Source organism: Myodes glareolus, chromosome 3, assembly GCF_982192425.1.
Source record: "Myodes glareolus chromosome 3, mMyoGla1.1, whole genome shotgun sequence".
Classification (NCBI taxonomy): domain Eukaryota; kingdom Metazoa; phylum Chordata; class Mammalia; order Rodentia; family Cricetidae; genus Myodes; species Myodes glareolus.
This window is the reverse complement of record NC_142028.1, coordinates 22,580,960-22,608,587: the sequence shown is the minus strand read 5'-3', so window position 1 is coordinate 22,608,587 and position 27,628 is coordinate 22,580,960. Positions and strand designations below refer to the sequence as shown.

At 37.9% G+C, this 27,628-nt stretch overlaps 1 protein-coding gene across 1 annotated transcript; it reads left to right on the top strand.

Annotated features, from left to right (window-relative positions):
- Positions 1 to 2,596: 2,596 nt before the first annotated feature.
- LOC125404258 (C-type lectin domain family 2 member E-like) lies at positions 2,597 to 16,384 on the top strand. The gene is made up of 6 exons (XM_085687203.2): positions 2,597 to 2,756; positions 8,070 to 8,195; positions 9,646 to 9,711; positions 11,801 to 11,985; positions 12,559 to 12,665; positions 14,024 to 16,384. Exons 1-6 carry the CDS (start codon positions 2,669 to 2,671, stop codon positions 14,139 to 14,141), a joined length of 690 nt encoding a protein of 229 aa, XP_085543329.1. The 5' UTR covers positions 2,597 to 2,668; the 3' UTR covers positions 14,142 to 16,384.
- The last annotated feature ends 11,244 nt before the right edge of the window (positions 16,385 to 27,628 follow it).

Below are 27,628 nucleotides of genomic sequence, written 5' to 3'. Positions count from 1 at the left end.
TCATTAGTACTTTTACAGAATTGATACAATGGGGCAAGAAGGAAATAAAAAAAATACTTAAAAAAGCATGAACTGACTTTTTGGAGCCCATTCACTTTGGAGGGATTCCTTGCTCAGCCTAGATATAATAGGGAGGGCCTTTGTCCTGCCTCTAAGGGATGTGCTCGAAGTTGCTGACTTTTCATGGGAGGCCTTACCCTCTCTGAGAAGTGGATGGGGGTGGAGAGAGAAGAAGGCGGAGCAAGTGCGAAGAGGGGAGGGAGTGGGAACTGAGATTGGTATATAAAAATGAGAAATGATTGTTTTTAAAAAAAATTAAAAAAAATTTAAAAAGGAAAAAAAAAAAGACATAGTGTGATCACCTCCCAATGTGGTTAGGAGGGATAATGGGAGGTTAGGGAGACTCAGAGAGGGACAGAGAGGTTCAGGATATTCTCAAAAACAATTCCAGGTTATGAGTTTGGGAAGGTCATGTTCCAGGAAGCAGAGATACTCTACTCTCCCAATGAACAGAAACCTATCTTTAAGATACAACATAATGGATCCTGCCTTTAAAATAGAGTCAGGTAGATTCCTGTTGGTTTGAATAGAAATGGCCCTCATAGGCCCATATATTTGAATACTTGGTCCTTAGGGAGTGGAGCTACTTGAAAGGGTGAGGTGTTGTGTTGCTGGAGGAAGTATTTCCCTGGGGGTGGTCTTTGGGGTTTCAGAAGTCCAAGGCAGACCTAGTGACTTCCTTTCACTCTCTTCTGTCTCTTCATGCTGTCTGCAGATTTGGATTTAGAACTCTCAGCTTCTGTAACACCATGTCTACGCCCATGCCACTATGCTCCCCACCATGAGGACAATGGACTAAACATCTGAAATTGTAAGCAAAGTCCAATTAAATGCTATCCTTTGTAAGAGATCCTGTGTTCGTGGTGTTTCTTCATAGTGTTAGAATACTAAGATACAAAGTTATTAAATCTGCTTCAGGTCTCTTCTCTATGGCCACAAATCCTCCTCCCCATCTCATTCCCTGCCTCTTTCCTGAGACTCTTAGAGTCTGGCAGTAAGTTGATGACTTGAAGTCCCCCCTATCTTGGGAAGGCAGAGGCTCAGGACTGGGTCTGTATGCTTTTCATTGAGTGAACACTTATTCTTCCTATCATGTTTCTTTCCTCCTTCTGACTTCAGGCTGTCTTTTGATTGTAAGGTAAGATTTTGACCCTGTCACAGGAAGGAGGTCATTGAACATGGAAATGCCTGCTGTTTTAATCAAAATATATCATCAACCACTGACCAGGACAGGAATAAAAGGGTAAGGGCATAACAAAGTCTTAGGAGGGGAAATGGTGGCACTTGCCCTTTCTTTAAAACGAGACAGTTAGCAGGGAACAGGAAATGGGGTCAACAGCTGATTGAGGTAAGAGTACATCCTGTATGACGTCTGAATACGTACATTTTTAACTGCTTACCTAACTTAAGAACTCTAGGAATTGACCCTTTTATCAAGGAATGTGAACGGCTCTATCTGTTTCCTCATGAAGGAGTTTTTCCGGAAAGGCCTTTTAGTAATTCAGAAGTCACCTGGAGTTTATTACTAAGTGTCGTCAGTATGGATCTGCATGTTTACAAGGTTCCTGGGTGATGGTTGGGACATTAGACATTATTCTTTCCAATCCACTGCAGCAGAGTCTTTAGCAAACTATGCTCAGATTTTAAATAGTGAGGAGCCTTATGGGTTGACATAGTGGGAGGGAAAGAGATTTGAGTCTTGGTGCTTTCCCAAAGTGTTTGTGATTTATGTTTGACTGCACCTTTGAAGATGTTTGTACACAGATAAATGGAGGCATTATTTCTGGTGTCTGTTCCCTAACTCCAGAATTTAGACTTGCTTGGCAACCGCAGTATCATTGGTTTGTGCCATAAGTCACACAGAGGAAAAGGTAAAGAAAGACACGCCTTCATCACAGCCTGGGCAGAAAACATCCCATGCAGCTGGTGAAGCTTCTAGCTAACTTCAGGGAGGTCCGTCTTTTTTACTCTTCGTGCAGAGATTTTGCATCTCTAGTGGCCTCAGGTACCTCTGACTCCAGAAATTTCTTTAATTGTTTTCCTCTTTTCCTTCTTATCAGGGTCTTATCTGCCTTCACCTATATAAACTGGAATTTCAGGCCTTAGAGCATTACTGACCTTTAAACTGACATAGGAGGAGAAATCCAGGCCCAATGTGGGTCAATATGGGTCTGAGGCTAGTCAGAGTTACCTAGTGAGACACTGATTCACTCAATCAGTCAATCAACCAACCAACCAACCAGCCAACCAATCAATCAAGCAAGCAACACTTTCCCCACTTAATAGCAGTGACTTTCATCAAAGTAATACTTTTTTTTTTAAAAGAAGTAGTGATGAGTCTGGAATATTTTCTGTGTATAGTCCACTTAATTACACTTTACAGCGTCCTACTTTGTAATTCTGTTTCCTCCAGGAACAAAACGTTATCTGCTGAGAGGTGATGTGCTCAGAACTGGTGAGGAGTGGCTAATGAGTCACAGGGACAGTGGGTTGTACTTGCAAAGTGCTTATTAGGAAACACAGAAATCAAAGCTTTGTCTCCCTCTCCAGGTTTCAGGTTTCATCCCTCCTTCTTAGTTCAGGAAAGATTTTTCCTCTCAGTTCAGAGATGCCTGCTATAGAGGCTGAAGAGACTCCCATGAACATGCTAAAGACAGAAACATCTACCCCAGACCACCTACGAGAGGGAGACATAGGTATGTATTTAATACAATTTAAAGCAAGCTGAAAAGGAAGAGAGGAGCCTCATGGGGGTCTCACAGAGGAAGTGAACCTCCTGGCTGTTAAGCCTGCCTTGGTGGGACTCTGTAGAAGTGAAATGATTGGAAGCCTCTGGTATATTAGTTACTCTATCAGGGTATATAGTATTCAACAAGTCAAGAAAAAAAATAGTAAGTTAATTATAATAGCCTGAGACATAGTTTTTGTTTGATTTGGTTAAGGGGGAGTTGTTTTTTTTTTTTGATTTTTCATTATACATTTGTTATTTGTTTGTTGTGTTGTTGATTTTGGGGTGCGTGTGTGTGTGTGTGTGTGTGTGTGTGTGTGTGTGTGTGTGTGTGTGTGTGCTTTCTAGTCCACTCTTGATCTGGTAATTTGCACTCCTGTGAGTTACAGGAACTTGCTATAGACCAGACTTTTTATGTCTCAGAGGGAAGGAAACTAAGTTCCCTGTGGGTCCAGGACCTAGGGTTTGTTGATGCACTGTGATTCATAGGAAAGTTACAGAGGAGAGAGCTGCAGTGGGAGGGTGAGTGGCCTCCTCCTCCCCTGCAACAATTTATCCACACCCCCCCTACACACACACCAGCAAATGCTCTGGCATTTTCACTTTGTGGAAAGTTATGAAAATGAAGAATCCTGTGTGATTTCTGTTTCAGTCTTTAGGGAAAAACAACTGTCTTCTGTGTTTGAAAACTGTCCACTACATTCTTATTTTTATTTATTTCTTCACTCTTCTGTTGCTTTTATTTTTCTTTCTTTGCTTGTGTGATTTAGTGAAAGAATATTGGATTTTCTGAAAAACAGTATTTATACTTGCCAAAAAAACAAGATAATAAAAATGTAGATGTTTTTCAGCTAGATCAAATGTTCCCGTAACTGAAAATATTTTCGGTCTCCCTGTAGATTCCCACAAACATACCCCACAGTTATTTGAAACAACAAAGCACAAGTTGTAGATTTATCTTACTATTTTTCAATTTTTGGATGGATCTGATATTTTCCATAATAAACTTTTAGAGCTTAATTTAAAAAATCAAAACAAAACAAAACAACAACAAAAGAAAAAGAACAAAACATGAAGTAAGGAAAGAAAGCAGTAGGGGTTATCAGGTAGAAAACACAAAAGACAACCACTGGTGCCTTAGCTTTCCAAAGCACATGCTGGCCTCCAGGCTTATTCAGTACCTGTGGCCCTTCTCAGCTCTTTTCAATCTGCCAGCTACCCTAAACTTCTCCCTATCTTAGGCTTCCCTGCTCCACCTTCTTGGTGCTCTATGGTCCTGCCACGTTTTTTCTTACCCCTCTCAGTCCTTCTTTTGATCTTCACTTTTATCTCCTTCTCTCCTGGTCTCACACAACTTCCTTTCTCTTCCTCTGTAGCTTCCCACTTCCTTCCTCTCCTCCATCATCAGAGATTCTTGCAGATGTCTCTGTCTGTACTCTTCTTTATGTCTACCATAAAAAATTCCCCCTTAATCACACCATTGAATTTATGTCATGTTCACGAACTTTTAGAACATATGTAACAATGAAGCCTTCATCATAGTCACATTATAGACCCAGACCCTACCCCATTACCCCTGTGGCCTTCTGTAGACACTCCTTTCCTCTGTACCCAGCCTATGGCATCTTTGCTTTTTCAGCTCTTACACGTTTGCTTTCCAAGAATATCATGTAGCTGGACCCCTGCAGAAATCATGCATTTGAGATTCAGCCACAGTGAGTTTCACAGCTGTGTGTCAACTATGAAAACAGTAGCTAGAGAAGAAGGGATTCCAGAACATGATTGATTGCGGCATGAGCTTTAAATAATTAAGAGTATGTATTTTAAACCTGAATTCAAAAACAAATTTTCAAACATGTCAGGGAAACCTTACAGGAAACCTGTGGGTAAGAGAGTGAGCAAAAACAGAGGAGGTAGTCGGAATTTCTCAACAGAAAACCAGTGCCCTGTGGTCAGCTTCTCCAAGTAAAATGTAAATGGACTGGGTCGGATTTTGTTGCTATTTGGGATTTGGTGGTGATGGTGGTTCACACATGAGCCTTAAGTCATTAAGCCTTAAAACAGTTACCTGCTTGGTCTATTAGCTCTAATTTCTTATTGGCTGGTTTTTATATCTTAACTTAACCCATTTCCTTTATCTTATATTTTACCATGAGGGCCGTGGCCTACTGGCAAGGTTCTGGCATGTCTGTCTCTGGTGGTAGCTCAATGGCTTCTCTCTCCTCTGCTTCCTTTTTCCCAGCATTCAGTTTAGTTTTCTCCATCTAACTATTTAAGTTCTGCCCTGCTATAGGTCTAAAGCAGTACTTTATTAACAAATGGTATTCACAGCATACAGAGGGGAATTCCACATCACCCATGTTCCCAAAATGGTTGTATATAAATGTTTGTCTCATTTAAAGAGAGATATGATATAGAGATGAATACTTTGCATTGGTATGGACTTTGGTCTACTGATAGAAATTTACGGTTGACTTTTTTACACTGTGTATATGTATTTTTACTCTTGTTTAAAGCATTGTGTTTGTGCTGCTCTTTTAAAAATAAAATGCAGATTAATAGGTAGTCATTATAGAAGTCAAACTTGTAGTCATTCATGTTAGTTATGTTTTCTAAATATAAAGAGATATATTTCAGTTAGATAGATAATCTTCAACCCTTCAAAGTACTACAGAATGTAGAAGGAACTGTGGGATGCATCCTGCCACTTGCCCAGCTAGCTTTACCCGAAATAATTATATGGAAACTGTATTCATTTAAACACTGTCTGACCCATTGTCTTCATCCCCTTATTAGCTAACTCTCGCATATTAATTAACTCATTTTTAATAATCTGTATATCACCACAAGGTCGTGGCTTACTGGGAAGTTTCTAAACCACCTCCATCTTGGAGAGGAGAGCCATGGCGTCTGTCTGCCTCTGCTTTTTTTCTCCCACAATTCTGTTCTGTCTACTCCACCCACCTAAGGGCTGGCCTATCAAAAAGACCAAGGCAGTCTCTTTATTAACCAATGAAAGTAACACATAGACAGAAAATCCTTCTCCATCTACAGAATATTGCATCTAATAGCTTTTAAGAACTTAGAGTTTTCTTAACACAGAAACATGTCTGCTTCCAGCAACACAATTTACTTCAGAAAGGATGATGGGCATTGAAAGGACTAGCTATGGAATTTGCCTTCAATGTGGCAAGGTTAGCCATTTTGGTAAGAAACTCCCCTTTCTTGGACTGCTTGATGGTATGATGTGTGAACTGGACATGCAGGAGCCACAGAAAAATGACCGTTGATCTTACCTAAAGAAGGTAAGACAGTACCTCAGGATTCCTGCTTCATGAAAGAGTCTGTCAAACATTGTGCAGGACACAGAAGAAAGTGATTGCCAAAACGCCAATATAGGCAAAACAGTCTTTCAAATTTTCTGCTTCATGGAAAAGTCTGCAAGATGCTATAGGCCTGTAGACTAAAGTTGGATGCCCCAATGTTACAGAAGAACTTTGGGTGACTGTCCAGGCAGTGAGCTGTCACTGTCAATTCTAGAGTTTTGGAAGTTGCTTACAGTGCACTTCCCATTTATTTAGGTAATATTATATTTTTCCAGACTCCTTAAAGAGTTAAAGACAAAAAGTTATAGTTAGAGTTTTTCTTAATTATGATAAAAGATAAATTAGATATGAAACTTTAGACTCACAAAGATTAAATAGATGATAAAATATTTTCTTATTTCTATCCAGAAACAAATAGATGAAATAGTATAGCTGCAATTCCTGCTTAATACCAGCTTGTTCTATGTGATTTTACTATGTTAAAGTTAAAAACTTTTATTTTGACAGAAAAGGGAGATGATGTGAGATTCCTCTCTGTATGTTGTGAGTAGGATTATTACCTTTGGTTAATCAAAAATCTGCTTTGACCTATGACAGTGCAGAATATAGCAAGGCAGGAAATCCAAGCAGAGTTAGAGCAGAAAACAAGGTATAGTCAGACAGATTCCATGTAGCTGCTGATGGAAAAAGACACTGTAAACTTACCCATAGCTCACAGTTTTGTGGTGATACATAGATTAATAGAAATGGGTTAATTTAAGATATAAGAACTGACTAGGTATATGCTTGAGTCATTCCCCAAAGAGTGTTGTAATTAATATAGCTTCTCTGTGATTATTCGGGTCTGGCCAGCCAGAAAATGAAAAAGCCGTCTCAGTTTTCAAGTTTCATAGGTAAAAAAAGGATGTTATGTCTTCTGCATATGATGCTAAGACAGTTAGTTCTTATGGTTATGACTCATACCTCATTTGTTGTACAATAAACATCTCAAAATGGACAACAGAGCCAAATATGAAATCTAGAACTTTAAATCTATTTGAACAAGAAAAAATTAAAAAAAAAATCTCAGTGAACTTGTGTCAGACAGAGTTTTCTTTAGCTACACACAGAAAAATAAATGTGATTTAGTATAATGCAATTCCTCTGCCCTGGTCCATGAAAAAGTAATAAAAGGATAAAAAAAAATGTGCTGCCAAGGGTTTTATATTTTATTGCTGATATTTTGTATCTTTTTCTATCTCTCAAAAGAATTTGTGCCAACAATGTATTGAGATCTTTAGGAGACCAATGAAAATGCGTGGGAAGTAAATCAGAGATTAAAAGCACTTGTTGCTGCTCTTCCAGCAACTGAATGTGAGCATGTTCCATTACATGTATAATTGTGTGTTTGATAGTGCTGTGAGAGCTACAATATTTATACATTTGTTTGTACTTGACAATTGCTAGTGGCTTGATACTTTTTTTGGTAAGGCATTCACATCTTGCTATGTTGCTTCCTCTATGGCTAGGGTCACAACTGCAGACTAAAACTTCCCTTTTCCCAGAAATCTCATTGCTCTGCCTCTACTTCCTGCCTTATTACCCTGCCGTTGCTTCCTGCCTGGCTACTGATTAAGCAGCTTTTTAATAAAAATAATACAAGAAACAGGATAAAAGATCATTGTCCCACAACATCTATGGGTGGTTTCTGTTGTTATTTCCTTTTTACCATGATCTCCACTGTTTCTGTTTTATTGCTCTTGTATTGGTCCCTAATTCAATAACTTAAAAATCATGGCAAAAAGTAGTGTTTCCCTTTCCTCTAATGTTTTGCAAGTCAAGGATATCATTTATGGACCAGGAACTTCTGTGAAGAGCATTTGAAGGAGGGGAGTATATATAGTTGATTCTGGGTAAACTTATTTTTTTTTCCTAAAAGGTTCTTGAGGTTGATATTCTGATATTTATATTTTCAGGTAAAAAACAGCAAGGAAAATGTCTCAAAAAGAGCTCCACCCAGCCTCGTGCTAAGCTTTACTGCTGCTATGCAGTGATCATGGTCCTCAGTGTAGCTGTAATTGCACTTTCGTTTGCTTTGTCAGGTATGTGCTTCATTGTCCAAATTCTGCAACATTCTATCACATTGATGTGGAGGGCCAAAAATGTGAGCCTATTTCCACCTTGCCTGAGAGTCAGAGAGTTTTAGCTTGCTAAAAGTTGTTGAAAAAAAGTGTGGCTATACACCCTGAACTAGGGTGATCTTACTTGATCCTTTTGACATTAAAATGTTCCATGCAGGTAGATTCAATCCTCTCTAACTAATGGTCAGGAAATTCAAACATACTTCTGCTCCTTCTTTTGAAATAGGAGGTTTGACCTTGTGAGTTACCACCTTCAAGATACGGTTGTCTAGGGTGGGTTCACTGCATAAATTGCAGAATGTTTTTTGGATTAATGGCTTGATAGCTCAAAATATTGAAGCAAATAACCGCTATAGCTGTCCTTGTATCATGTTAAAGCAGTTTTTTTGTGTGTTCTTACCCCTATTGTATTGGGATATAAAACTGTATAGAAAATTAAATGTGGGTGATTTCAGTACTCACTGGAACTTCTTCCTGTTGCCATCTTATGTTTTCTGTTTTATTATTTTCACTCAAGTTTTCATACATTTTACTAACTTTTTAAATTCCCCGATCCTGCACTGGTAATTAGTATTTTTTTCAAAGCTGGTCTCTGACACCTTCACATTTTTAGTTATGCTTACTGATCACTGTGAGCCAGGCATTGTGGGAAAGGCTCTAGAAAAAAACATACTGGAAATTCATTTTCTCTGGGAATTTAGGAGCTAGCGGGAAGATGCACTGATGAAACAGCACGGGATGTAGTGTGCATAGAAGGTCAGGCTCAGCATCCCTGGGAAGATGACATTCAGCAACATTTAGACAGAGATGTAGAAGACATATGTTCACCTAGGGAAACTATTCAAGGCAGTGAACAATGATAAGAAATCTCAAAGAAGAAAGCTCAAGAAGGCTGGTGCACCTGAGAGAAGTGAGGGTAATGAAGAGTGTTTGGTTGGAAGAATGCACAGAACCCCACACCCAATGACTCTTGGTTTCAGTTAATATCTTCAACCAGACTCTGAAAATATTGAACATACCAGTTCTAGATTTATGCCTTTCCTAAGCTTTTGACAGTGGACTGTTCAGAACTATCTGATAAAATTTCGCACACCGTTTTTCATAAATTTTTTGTGATATTGTTTTATAAAAATAAAATTTAACCACGTTGGTGAATATACATAGGCTTAAACATTGACAAACAATTTCCAAAAACGTCTTAGTCAGTGTAACCTAAACTATTACACAGTTCTGAAAAGAGTCAGATGGAAAGACGTGATAGTTATCCTCACTGTCTGTTGTATTTTTCCTTTTCAATGAAGCTTTGGTATACAGGGTGTGAGAACTGGTAACAGTGACTTCCTTGTACTAAAAATTAGTGGGGGAGCCATTTCTGATATTTAACATCTCTTATGAAATCACTTCTTTCTAGGATTTAGAAGCTCTTCAGGAGAAAAGTGTCGTCATTCTGGTCCTGAAAAAGATAAAAATGTTGAAGGTATGACTGAAAAATGTTATTCTTCTAAGCTGTTCTCTGAAATTCAGAGCTTTACACTCACACACACACACACACACACACACACACACACACACACACACCATGCGTGCACACAATCACTCTATTGTGATAGGCTCATAAATGAACAAATCACACAGCTCTACAAGCATAGCCACTCCAACACCTGTCAGGTCCCAAAGCCTATGGATTTCATTGACATTCCACACAGTTAGAAGAGCTATGCTGAAGTTGTGGAGCTTTGGTTATGGTTTTAGACTTTCACTGTCAATCACATTTTTATGCATTTATCCACTAAAAAAACCACAACAAAACAAAACAAAACAAACAAACAAACAAAACAATGGTAGGACAGAAACTACAAAACAAAATCTCTTTATAACATTTCTCACAACTTGCTAGCCCCTTGCTGCATCTTGTTCTTCCTGGTCACCTTACACTACTCTTACTTATTCTCCTGTCTATGTGTTACACCATGCCCACACTCACAGCTGTTCACACTGTTTATCACAGGCTGGAATTGCATTTGACAGAGTACATGGATCTTTTTCTTTCTTATTTTGTGTGTCCTAACTTGATATCATACTTTCCTTAAATTACATTTTTCTTTTTGGCTGAATAACATTCTGTTTTGTATGTATAATACATTTAATTATCTCTTATTTGATGGGTATTAAGAGCAAGTACATTTCTTTACTATTGTAAATAGGAGAGCAATAGCTATGGATGTACAGGTATCTCTGTAGTAGGATGGTGAGTTCTCTCCACATATGTTTACGAGTGTTATAGCTGTGTCATGTAGTATATTCACTTTAAACTTCTTTGAGGAACCTCCAGCTGGCTATATGAATTTGACTCCCACCAGTAGTTTATGAATGTCCATATTTTTGCACATTTTTTAACATCAGTTATCAGAGTTGTCTATGATAATCTTTCTGAGCAGCTCTATAAGAACGAGCATATATATATATATATATATATATATATATATATATATATATATACACACACACACACAAAAATATGTGTGTGTGTGTATAGTTAATTTCAGTGTGATAGAATTATAGGAGATTTGATATAGAAGATTTATTTTGCCATGCCGATGTTTTACACAATGTCATTTCTCTATAGTAAAATTCAGGCAAGTGAGTTTTTTTTTTCAAGAGCTAAGGAGAATGTGAAGGATTATGGGAAAAAAGCTGTAGGATTTCAGATTTCAGGAATCAGGAATAGTTCTTTAAAGGGTCTGAGAATCACTGAATTAAGACCCAGATTCAAATAGTAGACAAAAACAAGGAGCATTTATTTATTCAAGCATGTGGGGTCTACCACTTGTACAAATTGACAACCAGGAAGGAACAAAGACCAACAGTACCTTTTAACCATAGCTAGGGAAATTCCAGGAACAGCTATGGCATTTCTAAGGTTACATTATAATATTTTTGACTTATTTTTTCCATATTTGGGCATACCTGGGAAAGTCTGAGTATGTCCTGTTTCAAGTATTATAGGAACTATTCTTTTTGGTCATTGCTTTGAGATACTGTATTGCTGATTCAGGCCATATACATACTCTCTGCTCTCTTCCCCTTGTCTTTGTTGTCAGGGGTGTTGTTGATTATTAGACCTTTGTTTAAGAAACTGAAACTTAGATCTAGCTTTTAAAATGGAGGAAGTTTAGATCTCTCACTCCCAAGGTGCTGATGGCCTAGAAATGATTTTCTGGCAGGGCATAGTGTCTTTAGTCCCAGCACTCAGGAGACATACCTAGCAGGATTACTAAAGGCTCCAGACAAGCACAGTTCACACAGTGAGATTCAACCCAAGCAGGGGACATAGCAAGATTCTGTCTCAAAACACAAAATACAAAGAAGAAAAATAAAGCATTTCCTCAGGGCCCACTGGAAAGCCCTGGGTTCTGGACCATCATGATATGATATGTCTTCTAGTAATAAATGAGTAGAGCTATAGTACAAGCACATGCCTCAAAAAAGATTTGCATGGGTAGCTAAAAAGATATTGACATGAAAACTTTTCTTTGTTACATTTCATTGCACTGTCTGCATTTTAGTGAAAAAGGAAAATGCAGTCACTTCGGCTCCTCCACCATGCTTTGCCACTTGCCCAAATGACTGGATTGGACTTGGAAGCAAATGTTTATATTTTTCTGACGTTAAGAGAAATTGGACACTAAGCCAGAACTACTGCATGGCACAGGAGGCCCAGCTAGCTCAATTTGACACTCTGGAGGAGTTGGTAAGAAAGTATCAGGAAATGGTTTGTTGTTTGTTCTGTTGAATGTGTATTGCTTTGTGATAGGAAGGTTAAAGATGAAGCTTGTGGAGGGATTCTATCCGTTCTCTTTTGTGGAGGACATAGGTAACATTTTAGTGTATGCAGTTGTTAATGTGGTTGCTTCTGACTGGAGCCCCGAGATCTTCCAGAGACATGCTTTCATGCTTATTGTTAACCTGCATGGCCAAACAATCCACTGAGATATATGATAATCATGGAAGTCTTTATGTAAGTTGGCAGATATTGCATACCGAATGTGGCAACTGATAATAACTTAAAGGCCAGGCTTATTAAGGGATGATTCTAGCGAGAAAAACAAAATGAGGGCCATTTTTGGTCCTGAAAAGGATAAAAATGTTGAAGGTTGTGAGTGTAAAATGCATACACTGAAATCTGAGTATTGTGCTGGCTCCAAAGTGTATGACTCACAGTTATAACCTACTTCCATCCAGAGAGGAGGCGCTAGGTCAGGGAGACTCAAGGGTCATTTGAGACAAAAAGACACATGTGTTTGCTTTTAATGTCTTATGACAGAATTTCTTGAAGACATATGCATGGAAATTTCAGTACTGGATTGGCTTGCACAGAGAATCATTACAACACCCTTGGAAGTGGGTAAACAGCACCGAATATAATAACTTGTACGTTTTCAGACCAGTTTTCTTTCTACTGTGTTCCTATATTGTGATGTGTGAATTGTGCCTATGAGAGATAAAAATCAGTGTCATGTGATGTCAATTGTTCTGGAAAGCAAAAAACATAAGCCTTTGCTCTTGAGGTTGGCTCTGAGTCATGGCGTATGCTTACGTGCAAGAACCAATCCCCAGCAAGCTCTACATCCCTACAAATTTAAATTCTTTGAATTCTCAATGCTTTGGATTATATTCATTGTTAATAAGAGACTGATTGGCCAATAGCAGGGCAAGAAGAGATTTGGGAAGACAGACTGACACAGCGAGATTAATGGGAGGAGGAACAGTTGAGTCAGGGGAGTCTTGAGAGATGCCAGCCAGCTCTCGAGCAAGCAGGATGTGTAAAAAATGAGGTAGTAAGTCATGAATTATGTGGCAAAACATAAATAGAAATATGGGTTAATTAAAATGTAAGAGTTAGCTAGTTATAAGTCTGAGTTACTGGCCAAGCATTTATAAATAATGTTAAATTTGGAAGCAGTTCCTGGAACAGGGAGTGAGAGGCGAGGACAGGAAAACTTCCAACTCCTTGATTTCCTATTTATTGTCCATCATCTTTAAAGCATTTACCTAGTGTGATTTGTCTTGAAATCTTTAACATGATGATGGCATCAGGGGTAACCTTTTCTGCTCCATCACCAACGTATAATATTTCTTGCTGAGAAATGACTTTGTGGGCTGTCCACAGAGCTGCAGATGTGCAGTGAGTGCTCTGAAACCCTAGAAAGCCACTGCAGAATGGCTCAAGTAGGACTTGTCAGACAACTGTTACATAGCTGCACCTGTTCTCAGATACAGAGACCCCTGGGATCTTAGGAACCTCCTCTAAAGTCTCATCATTGAAGAGCACTGAGACAGCTCTTGGATATGAGCATAGCTAGTCATTTTGAAAGGAATCATTTCACTGAAATGGCAAAAATGACAGAACCAGTCACTTTTATCATTAAAACCTTGTTAGTAGTTGATTATGAAGGGGAATTTCTGCACTTGTATACATGTATAAAATATGTCAAGGTAGAATTTAATATCACCCTCAGTGAGGCAAACCATGGTGCCAATTCTTTTGATTGTGGCAAATGCCTTCTATATACATTACAGGGTTCACCATGGATTAATGGCAATGGTGTAGTGTTCAGTTTGACCCCTGGGATGTAAAAGACACTAGGTGAAAAACCAGTGTCACTGATTTCCCATGGATTTTGCCTTTGATTCATACTTCAAATAACCAGTAAAGTTGGGTGGTATTTTATTGTGAGAGTGAATGCACTGCTGGCCTCTGTCGAAAGTTTGTTTGTTTTCTGTTTTAGGGAACCTGTCCTAGGAGATGACAACTGGGCCATACTGTCTACAAAAGAGATCTCCAGTAACAAGAGCTTTACAGAACATTACTGCATTTGTAGCAAACCCTACAGCTATACATATTAGTATTCAGTGCCCAGCAATTTTTTATCTGAGGTAGAGAAAATGTCAAAAGTATTTCTGAAAAACCTGTTATATGTTACCCATGGTTTATGTTACATTATATCAGATCAATTCATAATGTGTGATGGCACCAAGGATGAAAACTATCTTAGAGGACTATACTTTCAGATACTTGGGAGAGAGACCATAGATGATTCTACGTTAAATAGGTGTTCAGGTATGAGTTGGTACTCACATTTTATGCCTAAAGTACAATAAATTTTTTTTGTGACCTCTACTTTTATGGCCACTTATGAACTTTTACTACATTACTTCCTCTTTGAAATGCCTTGAATATTAAAAAATGAAGGGCAAGTGAAACTCTGGAAATAACTCAATAATCACAGGAAAGATGTTTGTTGTCTCAGTCTCCAAATATTTTTAGAAACAGTTAACTTTTTTTTGACAAAATTTAATGACCAACATGAATGGAGATCTAGACAGAATTAAAATTAATATCATACATATTGTAATTTTATTCACTAGAAACATTGTCAAAGTATTTTTGTAGTTTGCTTCTCAGTTTACAATTTTTAATTACAGTGGACTAAGAACTATTACAAAGAATGCCATTTTACTTTCTTAATTTAATTTTTGAGAATTCCATACATATGTAAGCCATTTTAATTCATTCTTTATTTCATAAGGAGCCTTCTTAAACATTTGATGCATAGTCTTACAAATTTACATATTTTTGAGTTTTAAGAACAAAATATTTAAGTTATTGTTTGATCATTCACAGCACTGCAATAACAAGTCCCCAGAGGAAAAAAATTACAGGTTACAAATATCTATTTTGTTTACACTGTCTTTTTACTGTGTTTATATATAGATTAAACCTACTTCCACACAACTGGCAAGCATTCACTATTAATCTGTACCAACATCCCCTTCTATAATATTTATTTTGTAACTTGGTTTCTCTGTAATTCCCAGATGACTGGAATTATAGTTATATATCACCACACAGGCTATACATTCACTAATTATTTTTTAAATGTATCATTTCCCCATATTAGTTTTTTGTTTGCTTTAAAATTTATTTATTTATTTATGTATACAATTGCTCTGCCTGTATGCCTGCCTGCATGTCAGATTATAGATTGACATGAGCCACCATATGGGATGACTGGTTTCTCCTGCTCTTGGATCCCTTCTTTCTCTTTTCTTTCTAACCACCTATATGAGGTAGCCCTTGTCCCCTTATATGAACCCTTTTTTTTACTGATTATTAACCCTTTTTTAAGTGTCAGTAGAGACTTCTAGCCTGAACCACAGCCAGTAGGCCAAACTAATTGCTCTTACCCATGCCTCTCAATTAGCAAATGAACAGTCTCAAAACCTTAATAAAGACTCCAAATAGTTTTTCATGTTCTTCTCTCATATGTCATCATCTGGAAGGATCATGAACTACTAATAGCAAAGAGATTGTCAATACTCAACTTGACCAAATTATGAACCTGCTAAAAGCCTCTCATCTTTCTACAATCATAGGGATTTCTCACTGCCAACTGTACCAAGCACACAATTCCATTATCAATTCTATTATCATTATTATGAAAATAACCAACCCAGCAAAGTAGCTAGAGCCATGACTCTCAGGGGACTGGATCCCTCCCATATGCCATCAGACATCTTTGCCTTACAGTCTACATCTACATTATTTTCCTCAGACACTCCACAAATTCTATCCTATCTACATGGGCTCTTTCACCTTAATAGCCAGTTTTTATCTCATTTTATTAAAACATATATACACCCCACCCCTGAGAGTATAGATTCCTAAATGTTATCATCAGTTTGTAGTTGGAAGCCACTAGTTTGTTCCTGGCTGCTCATCACCAAAATAACCACACAGAAACTGTATCAGTTACATACCTTAAAACACTTTCTTATATCTTTGGAACATTCTTGAACTTTCTTATTCCCAGACCTTAACATACTTTCTTAGACTCTCATTGCAACTGAGCTACATATTCATCAATAGCCTCTCCTGGCCTCTCTTTAAAAACTTCAGTCCTGCCACACTGTGCCAAGAGTCTCAGTTGCTCTCCATGACCTGTTCATGTCTTTTAAAACTTATACAAGGTAGGAGATTCATTTTGCAAAGTTCAGGTACCAACATGAGCTACATTCTAGTATATGAGTATATACATGGAGGTGACATTTTAAGACCGGATTAAATAAAAAAAGTTTTTTAAATCCTATCTTTCATAAACCCTGCTTTTATTATTTATGATTTGGGACAGGAATTATCATATGAAAATAGAGAAAATGGCAATGGGTTAAGCTCAGTATAAGTAGAGGTAAATAGAGGAGTTGAAGAGAACTGGGTCAGTTGTTGACAGTCTGTTATAGAGCAATTTCCTGACATTATTAGAATAGGCTGTTGGTTAGAGGGGCAGATCTCTTGGACAATAAACATCTGTATATGAGAGACACCACAAACAGGTGTATATAGGAAGAAATAGCAAAGAAGGAACAAGTTTGGACATAAGAGATTTTCAAATCAGTTGTTTATGCAATGATATTAACTGCCATTATTGAAAATTGAGTATACCAGTTTGGGCCATTGAACTGTACTTAGGTTAAGCTGTTTATAGTTATAGAGTGGGTCTTTGATAAAAATTAAGTTCATGGGGGAATATAAGAAAGATTGCAAAATGAACTTCAACAGAAGGAGTTTCTATCAGCTCCAAGTGGGAACTGAGAGACAAGACACAAAGCCATGATGACATAGAGAACCTGTGAGACTTCCAGGACAGAGCTGACAGACAGAAGGACATGATCACAAAAACCCGGAAGTTCTTAAAGATGCAGCAAGATTTAGCAGGGAGCTACTAAGGTAAAGAGACAAGGAAACAGAGAGGGTTCTAGTAGATGGAGAGGAACAAGTGTCTTAATGACTAGAGATTTGCCCATTTGGCGGGGCAGTGGAGGGCATATCAGGCTCAAGGACTCAGAGAAAGGACACTTACTGAGTAGGCAAAGAGAGATGGATATTTAAAGCAAGTAGAATGAAGAAAGGGTTGAAGAGGTGAATAGACTCTGGAACCAAACTTAATGGGTGGAACAAGCCAGCATAAACAAATGATTCCTGTAGTTCTTGAAGAGAATCAAATCAGTAGCATGGGTCAAATCTGAATATTGGTTCAGAGTGACTGAGTCTCCATGCTAGTTGAAAGGCATGGGTAAGAGCTGTTTGCCCTTTTGGTTCTTGCAATATGGGTTGGGTGCTAGAGGGAAAAAAAAAACCAAACCTCCAAGTTAGTTAAATTGGAGATCCTGAGCCAAGTAGTAGGTTCCATTGGGATTTTAGCCACAAGTATGGAGGAAGATGTGAAGGTACAGAAGAGTATTTATTAAGAGGTCAGAGATAAGAGATTCAAGTCCCCTAAAACTTTAAAGAGAGAGTGGATGTTGAACCTGAATGATGTAATTGGTAGGGGTTTACAATTTGATGACAAGGGGGAATGATGATTGGCTATAGAGGGGTTTTGGGTGTCCCATAACTGGGGATACTCCTAGGAAGCCAGGGGAGAGTAAGTTGTGCCAGATTGTGTGGTTTGGAGAAGGGGTGAATGACAGAGATCCTGTGGTCATGTAGACAGGGGATCAAAAGAAACAGAAGCTCCCACCCTGGCTAATAGATTAGTACCCAGCAAAAGTATAGGACAGGTTGCTAATACTAGGAAGAAGCGAGCAAAGGGGATACCCCTAAAATACAACTATATAGTGGGGTCTGATGAAATGGGTAAGACTGTCCCCCTACAGTGATAATAATAGAGCAAGGAGTCTAGCACAAATAATAAAACCCCAGAGACAGATATTGAAGTTCAAGCTGAAGTTCAGAAAGCAAAGCAACCAATTACTAGAGTTGTTGCCTTTTCCAAGGCTGGGTAATCCTATCCTCAGTGTGATTGTAAACTGCAGACTGAAACACTGAGCTCCTTCTATCTCCTTCTGTTTCATATTCCTCTGTAGTGCTGGGGTTAAAGGTGTGAACTACCACAGTTGGTAAGTAGAACTTTCCAGAACGAGAATTTTGCATTACATTGTTAAATGAGCTGCACAGAGAAAATAACTTCAATAAGATTAGAAACGTATGTTCAGTATGTTTTAACAAAATTTATCTAAAATTTTTATCAATATGCAAAATTTGAATACAAAAGTACAATGTAAACTATTTAAAACCAGCAGTTGCTTTTTAAAATTAGAGTCTATAATCTTTTATCAATCTATATCCTCATTTTTTTCTTTTCAGAGTAGATTCATTAATCTACCCTTTTATTCTATCATTTATATACCCCCTTTACATTTTCAAAACAAGAACTTTTAATCTAATCTCCTTTGTTCAATATTCCTCCTGACAATAACCAATAACAACTTTTAACCAATCCCTATAAACAATGACAAATATCCATAACCCATTGAATGACCAAAAAACCTACCCACCCCACTTCTCTGGAATGTGGCCATTGTAATCTTAAATTTACTTCCTGCTGTATGGGGGCAATGACATCTTCTGAGAACCCTGAAAAGAAAAATTTGGGTTAATTGTCAAGTCCTGGGAGAGGTAGCTGTATCATTTGTTGTCAAGTCTGTTTGTAATGGAAACGTGCGGGGCTTGTCTAACTTTCTGGCTAGAGTAGTCTGTGAGGTCGGATCATCTCAGGAAGACACCTCAAAATAGTTTTGATCTGTTTGTAGTTCAAAACATATCTTTAGGTGGTATTTTTCAGTTTAATGTTGTTAACATAGTCCTGGAGGAATTGTCATTGTAGGTCCCCGTCCTGATTTTTGGAAACTTCAAAGGTCATTATTAGGTATTCTCATGGTTCACTGAAGAAAACTGATAGAAATCCAGACTACATTTCACAATACCAGAGAACCTAGAAAACAAAGAGGATCCTAAGAGAGAGATACATGGATTTAATCTACATGGGAAATAGAAAAAGACAAGATCTCCTGAGTAAACTGGGAGTATGGGGATCATTGGAGAGTGTAGAAAGGGAAGGGAGAGGAAGAGAGGGGAGCAGAGAAAAATATATAGCTCAATAAAAACAATAAAAAATATCAATATCAACATAATAATAGTGACAGAAATAAATAGCCATTTGATAACCAAAAAAACTTATAGAGACTCAAACCAGAAATCTTGTACAGGTCTGTAGATGAAACCTTTCCTTGAATTAGTCAGTACTATATATGACCATTAATATCATGACAAAAATTTAGTATATAGTATAGTCACTTGTATTTTAGTAAATAAAGCTTTCCTGAGGATCAGAAAAGTAAAATCATCACCTTGTCTAGCCTTAGAGGCCAGGCAGTAATGACATACACCTTTAATCCCAGGAGGCACACTAGCTTGCCATAGAAACCAGGTAGTAGTGGTGTGCTCCCTTAATCCGAGAACTAGAAAGGGTTATAAGATGGGAGGAGACAGTTCTCAGATAATGTCTCATTCTGGGATTCTTGGAGGCAGGTTACCATTTCAAACTTAGAAAGAGGTAAGAACCAGTGGCTGGCTACTTTGCTTTGCTGACCTTCAGGTTGAACCTACCCAAAAGCATGGGAGATCTTTCCACTTTCTGGTGTCTTCTTCAATATCTTTCTTTAAAGACTGAAGTTCTTATCATATAGGTCTTCCATTTGTTTGATTAGAGTCAGAGTCACTTTGAAATATTTTATACAATTTTTGGTTAATGTGAAGGGTGATGTTTCTTGTATTTCTTACTTGGCCCATTTATCATGTGTGTCAAGAAGGGCTACTGATTTTTTTGAGTTTTTTTTGTATCCTACTACATTACTGAAACTATTTATGCATTTTATGCATTTTGGAAGTACCTTGGTAGAATTTTTGGGGTGGCTTATGTAAACTATCATATCATCAGCAAAGAGTGAAAGCTTGACTTCTTTTCCAATTTGTATCCACTTGATCTCCTTTTGTTGTCTTATTGCTCTAGCTAGGAACTCAAGAACTATATTGAATAGATATGGAGAAAATGGACAACCTTGTCTTGTTCCTGATTTCAGTGATATTGCTCTGAGTTTCTCTCCATTTAGTTTGATATTGGCTGTTGGCTTGCTATATAGTGCCTTCATTATGTTTAGGTATGTTCCTTTTATCCCTGCTCTCTCCAAGACCTTATCATGAAGGGATGTATTTTATCGAAGGCTTTTTCAGCATCTAATGAGATGATCATGTGGATTTATTTTTCAGTTTGTTTACATGGTGGATTACATTGACATATTTTCTTATGTTGAACCATCCCTTCATCTCTGGAATAAAGCCGACTTGATCATGGTGGATGATTTTTTCTGAAGATATTACAGTCTTTTTTATCTGAGAGTGCTCACTTAATAAATAAGAGATGTGTACCCTGACTAAGATGTCCACCCTGCCAACATACCCACAATATAAGAACCCTGGTTTGTTTATGCCAGGCAAGAAAAGATTCATTAGTAAGAAACTCAAAGTTTGGAGAAATTATCTGGGTTGAACTTCATACTTAAGAGGAGTGCTTTTCTTTTTTGGCTTATACCATGTGGTCACTTTTAATCATGATGGGAGTGAAGTCACATGGCAAAATCCATCCTTTCTATTCCAAACGATAGTCATCAGTCATGTGACTACCTCCATCTCAATGAGGGTACAGATGCTAAGATGGCAGCTAGTCATATATTTCCTCTAAGATTACCTACATGCAGATTTTAATTATCGATCTTAATGTTTGGAGTTTTACCTGTTTCTTACAGATTTTTAATCATATCCATGAGTTTATAAATTTTGAGGTACAGAATGTTTATCCAATAGTCTTATAAATGTTGAGATAAGATTTATACCTTAGCAAAAAATTTTAGAGAGTTAAACTAAAACTAAGAGTATTAAATGAGTGGCAATAGTATCCACTGGGAATAGTCAATCATTATATTTTATTTTGTTTTTTTTCTTTTCTCTGTCACATACTCTGGTGCCTCACCTGTTATGACACAGAAATTATAGAAGACTTTTTTTTTAAATTATGCTTTAAAAAGCATGTTTGGGTCTAGAGGACAGGAAGACGTACTCCAACTCTAGAGCTAGCTTTTAAATGTAGTGGAATAGTATAAAACAATAGCACAATGCCCATAAGATCTAAATAATCCTTAATCTATGTAAAATTGAGTACTGTAAACTGATAACAAAGAATGATTAAAGACAGGAAATTTTTGAGCCCTGGCTATAGATAGAGGACACTGTAGGGGGAGCTGAGGCGTACCAGCTAGTGAAGAATGTGTGCCCTATGTGTGTAGGCTGCAGCTGACCTGCATCCTTTCCCCTTTCCCTCCTGAGAGTTCTGGCTCTAACTCCCACTTTGCAAAAAACTTTCAGAGACATCCATAACTTAAAAGACAGGATATTTTCTCTCTCTCTCTTTTCTCTCTCTCTCTCTCTCTTCTCTCTCTCCCTCTCTCTCTCTCTCTCTCTCTCTCTCTCTCTCTGTATGTGTGTGTGTGTGCACCTGCGTGCCTGCATAGCCAGTAAAAAACCAAACAGGTCTTGGAGCAAAGAAAAGAGAAATAGAGGATGGGGAATCTATTTTCTTTGCCCTGATCATTCACAGTATTGGGACCTGGGGAACTGTTAGGAAGATATATATATATATATATGCAAATGACCACCATAGAGAGTGGCTTTGTTGGAATAGATGTGGCCTTGTGGATGGAAGTTTACCATGGTGGATGTGGGTTTTGAGATTTTTGAGGTCTTCTGTGCACAAACTATGCCCAGTATGGAAAACAGCTGCTTCTTCTGACTATGATTTAAGATGTAGAACTCTCAGCACCTTCTCACTCACCATGTCTGCCTTCACATCTCCATGTTTCATCATGAAGGTAATGGATTAAACCACTGAAAATGCTTTCTTTTCTAAGAGTTGTCATGATCATGGTGTCACTTCACAGCAATAAATACCCTAATTAAGACAAGGTCGGTGCCAGGTGGAAAGACTGGAGGATTTTGAAGAGGCATCCCAAAGGGGAATGTGAGATTATGAAAGACAGCATTCCCATGGATAACAGAGGACACATGGAGAAAAATGTCCTTTCATTCTGTAGTCAAGGACATCCCCAGAACTCAGGAATAACTGGAGAAAGACAAAAGCTGTTCAATAGGTTGTCACAACACTCAACAGAAGTCAGGGGCCTTGCTTGGCTAAACCAGAGGAGAAACTTGGAGCCTGGAACCAGAGCTTTCATGGAGACAAGAAGCTGTGGAAGCCAAAAGACAAGGATGAGAACCAAGCTCTAGGGGAAGGGTCTCATCCACAGGAAAAGGCAGGGAACAGGGACACAAAAGCCATGAGGGTCTAGAGGAAGTGTGAGATTACAGGCAGCTCTGAAGGGCAGGTCAAAAATGAAGACAGGAAGAGGGGATATAGCTTAGTTGGGCCTAGGAAACTATAGGATTTAAGCTCCAAGTGTGGGGGGATGTATTCAGGTAATTAGGTCAACTGTTTCTCCGTCCCCATGTTCACTCCACCTCTTATTTCACCTTATTAACCTCCAAACATCAGTTCCTGAATGGCACTCTGCCTGGGATACTTTGGAGAATGCTGATTGTGTGTCCCTTCTGGGTCAAACACATGGACACCATTTGTGACCTCATCAGTTTTTATCTCAGTTTGTCAAGGATCTCCAAAGGGTGATTCAGATCATATTATTCTCAAGAGTCAAAGAGATTTGTTGGCCACCATGGTGCTAAAAAATGACAGGAATTACATCTGCTAATAGTGGAGAAGAGTGGTGTTTGCCTCTTTCTCAGGAAAGAATGTCACTTATATGTCAATCAATTAGGTGTCATAAAAGAAAAGGTCCAACAACTCCATATAAGTCTTACAAATGTTAAGGAATAGCTTGATGCCTCTCATTCATAGATCATTAAGAGTTTTAGATGGGTTTGGATACTGCTTTTCTTAAGCCCCTAATTCCATTTTGTCTTAATCTAACTGTGTTATGAATTTCTTATCTAAATGTTTTCAATACAAACTCAAAGATTTTTAACTATATATTTATAGGATTATCAGCCTATGAGAACAGAGGCTTATAAGCCCTGATTATTCCCTAATGATAAATCAAGTTTGCCCCGAATACTTCAACACTGTCATATAACATGAAGTAACTTAAGGACAATGTCATTACAACTCCTGGTCTCAGATTCTTTATTAATACTAAACAATTTTTTGTGGAATATTTCCCAAAAGGCAAATGGAAAATCACCTTGCTCCTGCCCTGTCTCTAAGTGCATAGACTTAGAAATCTCCTTCCACCATGACTAGTTAATTGACAATCAATGTTTCAAACTTCGTGGCCCAGCAATAATTCTTCTGAGAGTATAATTGTCCATTAGCTCACTGCTCATGCTACACTAGGTTGCTGAGCATGTTTCAAAATCTCTGTAAAAGCCCTACCCTACACCAGCCCTCTGCTGTCTGTCATTGTATTTGGAGGCAACTGGGATTTTGTATTTCTCCCAAATAGATTTCTTCTGGGAAGTTTGTTGTGTGGTATGTCTTTGTGGTACTCCATGAGTCCTGCTTGAAGAATACCCTTGCCCATAAAAACCCTTTCATAGATCAGGAGGTGTAATGACAGCGAAGAATTTCACAAGAAAGAGGAGAGAAAGGGGAGCAAGAAGAGTAATGATTCCTTTTATTGATGGCAGTTATACGGATCCCTATATTATATTTTCTACTGAAATAGTGGAGCTCAAACTATACCACTGAACCTGGCACAATGGCACACACCTTCACTCCAAAGTCTTGGAAGATAGAGGTAGGAATGTCTCTGAGATCAATGACAGCCATGCCTAAGCAGAGAAAACTTGTCTCAGAAAACCCAAAAACCAAAAAACCAAAATATCCCACTTAATTGTTTCCATCTTAGCAAAGTTGTCTTGAGGTTCTCTCTGATGACAAGTCTTGAGAGGAGGTTGCTGGATATCCTGAAGCCTGTTGTTTTTTAAACACATACAGTTTTGACAAGAGTGGACAGACAAGTGTCATTCTTGCATTTCTTCAAAAAATTCTTAGGATTTCTGAACATCAAAATGCCCATCTGAATTTCCTTTCTACATTCAACATAGGGTATTTATCAAGAAGGAGAAGTTTTAAACTGATGAAAGATTGGGTATTATATATCCCAGATACCACCATCACACTAAGATTTTAAGCAAAGCTATCTTAAGTAAAGGCTTTCGAAGATTGAAGCTACTCAGTGGAAGGGCAGAAGAAGCATTCAGATCTGAGGGCATGTGGAGCTTGCTGGAGACTGGCTTCTGAATGTAAGTACACATGCTCCCTCTGAGTCACTCCTGCCCAGGGGTTTATATTTCTTTCATCCCAGTACAGTTGGCTTCACATGACATTGCCTTTCATCCTCATATCCACAACTCACACATATCACGACACACAAAGACAATAGAATGAAAAGCACACTAAAAATGTAGAGGCTGGTATTTTCAGCATTGTCGGACCCATCTAAACCTGCTCTGATGACTCTCTCTACAGGTTCAACCAATGGTCAGAAGCCCATTTGTATCTCTTTAGGAAATACTTCCATAAAACACAGAAAGCAAATGCATATGTTTCATAGTTTCAGGTAAACCTTGGGTATCTCTGCACTACTCCCTGCTTTACAGATGTCCCTATAAAGGTTAACAATACAAGTAACATTTTAATTGCTATGTTTAAGATATAGGTGTATACACATATGCATATACACAAACGCATGTACATAACAAAGATGTTTTTAGTATTAAACCCTTAGCTTGTACAGGCTGTATTCTGTCAGTCTTTTTCCCCTTTTCTGGGAACAGTTGGGTTATTCTTAAAAGCTACCAAGTCTTGGGATAAATCTCTTGCTGCTTCAGTTGTTCTTGGAAGATATTAGAGGTAACATCTTGTTCCTCCTTTGTAAAAACTGTTTAATTAGCCAGAATAACAAAAGGGTTCTAGAAACCTCTATTAAAAAAATAAAGTCCTGCTTAGAAGAAAACAGAATATAAGCTAACTCATCCCAAAACTGTAACTTTGTGTTCTTTGCCTTTATGAGTCCGGGTCTGATGTGGTTAGATGTGATTATCTTGGGATCAGCACCAGAGCTGTGATGTGATTTCTGGTGATGCAGCTGATTTTGAGTCATCCCTGCTCTTGTAAATAACCCCTCACTGATCCTCCTGCTGAGGGGCAAAGAAAAAACAACAAGTTTTGCCATTAATTATGATTAATCATTTTATGTAGGCAAAATTGTTACAAAGAACAAGAAAGCAATAGAGCAGACAGTGCCCTATCAGAGACAACAGATGCAGCACTACACTGCTTGCTTTTGCTTTTGTAATCGTGCTTATTCTCATCTCTTTGGTGAACATGTGATACATCTCTTCTTCACCTTTAAGAAGCACCCACTCCTTATGTTTGCTGAGATCGAAAGTTCTTTTTGTTGAAGATAAAACTGTTCTAACTAGAAACTTTTAAATCGCAACTTCTGTAAAATCTGCTTAGCTCTGAAAAATTTTCTTTTGTTGTGCAAATTGAAAGGCTTCTTCTACATTGGTATCTTAGTTATGTTCTATTGTTGCCAAGAGACACCTTGACCTAGGCCTCAAAAATAAAATACTTAGTTATGGCCTTATTTATAATTTCAAAGGGTTAATTCATGATCATCATGGGAGAAAGAGTAAAGGGGCAGCATGGCAAGAAGAGAAGAAGCTGAGAACATTCATACTTATCTGTATGCAGCAGGAAGATATGGGACATTGGCATGTAGAGAGGGATATAAGAAGGGAGAAGGAGAAAAGGAGGGAGGGAGAGAAAGAGACTGTGCCTGCTGTGGGCTTTAGAAACCACAAAGCCATCTCCAATTACATACCTATACCAGGAATGTCATGTGTCCTTTTTCCAAACATTTCCAGTAACTGTCAACCAAGGTTTTGAATACATGGGCCTATGTAGCTTTTCTCATTCAAATTACCACAGATGGTCATGTAGATAAGAGTATTACAAATGTCTAACCATAAATAAACTATGGAATATTTCTGATGAGGTATAGGCCTACTATGCCATGGCTTGAGGCTAAGCAGCATGTTAATTCAAGAGGATTCCTTCCCCCTTTATCTCTGAGTGCTAAAAATTTAAGGAAGTGTTAACCTACTTAACACTGTTAGAAACCCCAATGACAAACTCGTTGTATCACCAAACTGAATATTTATGCAGTCAGTACTTTGGTCTGATAAGGGATCCCTTTTTGGGGTGACTAGAACTGTCCCTGTGTGTGTGTGGTTTTTCGTGTGTGTGTCTGTATGTGAGTCTGTGTCTCTATGTGCCTATCAATCACCTTTCTATGTATCTGTCCATCCATCCATCCATCCATCCATCCATCCATCCATCCATCCATTTATCATCTATCTATCTATCTATCTATCTATCTATCTATCTATCTATCTATCTATCTATCTATCATCTAATCTATCCATCTATCTATCTGTATGTGTGTGTCTGTGGTTTGCATTCTCCCACAGAAATTCTGTAACATAAACAACAACTTCTACAGTCTTCTATGTCTTAGTAGATAGTAGATTGGGAACACTATCTTTGGCCCTTCAGGCTGGCTACAAATATTATATGTAAGAAGGTTTCTGAAATATCTCAGGGCTTTTGCTAGAAGAGAAACATACATAAATTGCACATATTTACCCTTTGTCCCCTACTCTGAAATGAATGGGATCCTTCAAAATGCTTTAACTTTAAACTCCCCAACTAAGGGCAAAAACTCTTTAACTGACAAAACAAAACAAAACAAAACAATGACAAAAATCAGTCAAACAAAAACAAGTCCCACATATTTTGTGCCATTTTCTCTGCCTTTTCATGCTGAGTGAGTCTGGCCTATAATGCCATGCACAAAGTCTTGTTGAATGTCGACTTTTTCTATGTCTTCAGAAAAATAAAAACAGTTCTTTCCAAATAAAATCAAGTTACTTGGGCAGATGTCACAGATGATTTTTTTTCTTTCCCACTAAAATATAGATGGTACAATGAAATATAATATAGTATGATTTCAATGTCTTGTCTTTTTTGGGATCCTCATCCTTAGAGTATTTTGGTTTTCTTCAATCTGACTAAATTCTTTCTGTTCAGTACTTTAGGGGACATAGATAAGACTTTTTGGCAAAAGTTCACATGATATGTTTTTTATCCTCAACTGGAAAGCTGTTTTATACCTCTTTGATATACAGAATATTTTATTGTGGCCTGTGAGAGAAATCCTAAGAAATGTAGTAGTCACCTACACTGTAAAATCCATATAACAGAAGTTGTTAGGTATATTCTCTCTCTCTCTCTCTCTCTCTCTCTCTCTCTCTCTCTCTCTCAATATATATATCTACAAATAATTTACCATTATTTTAT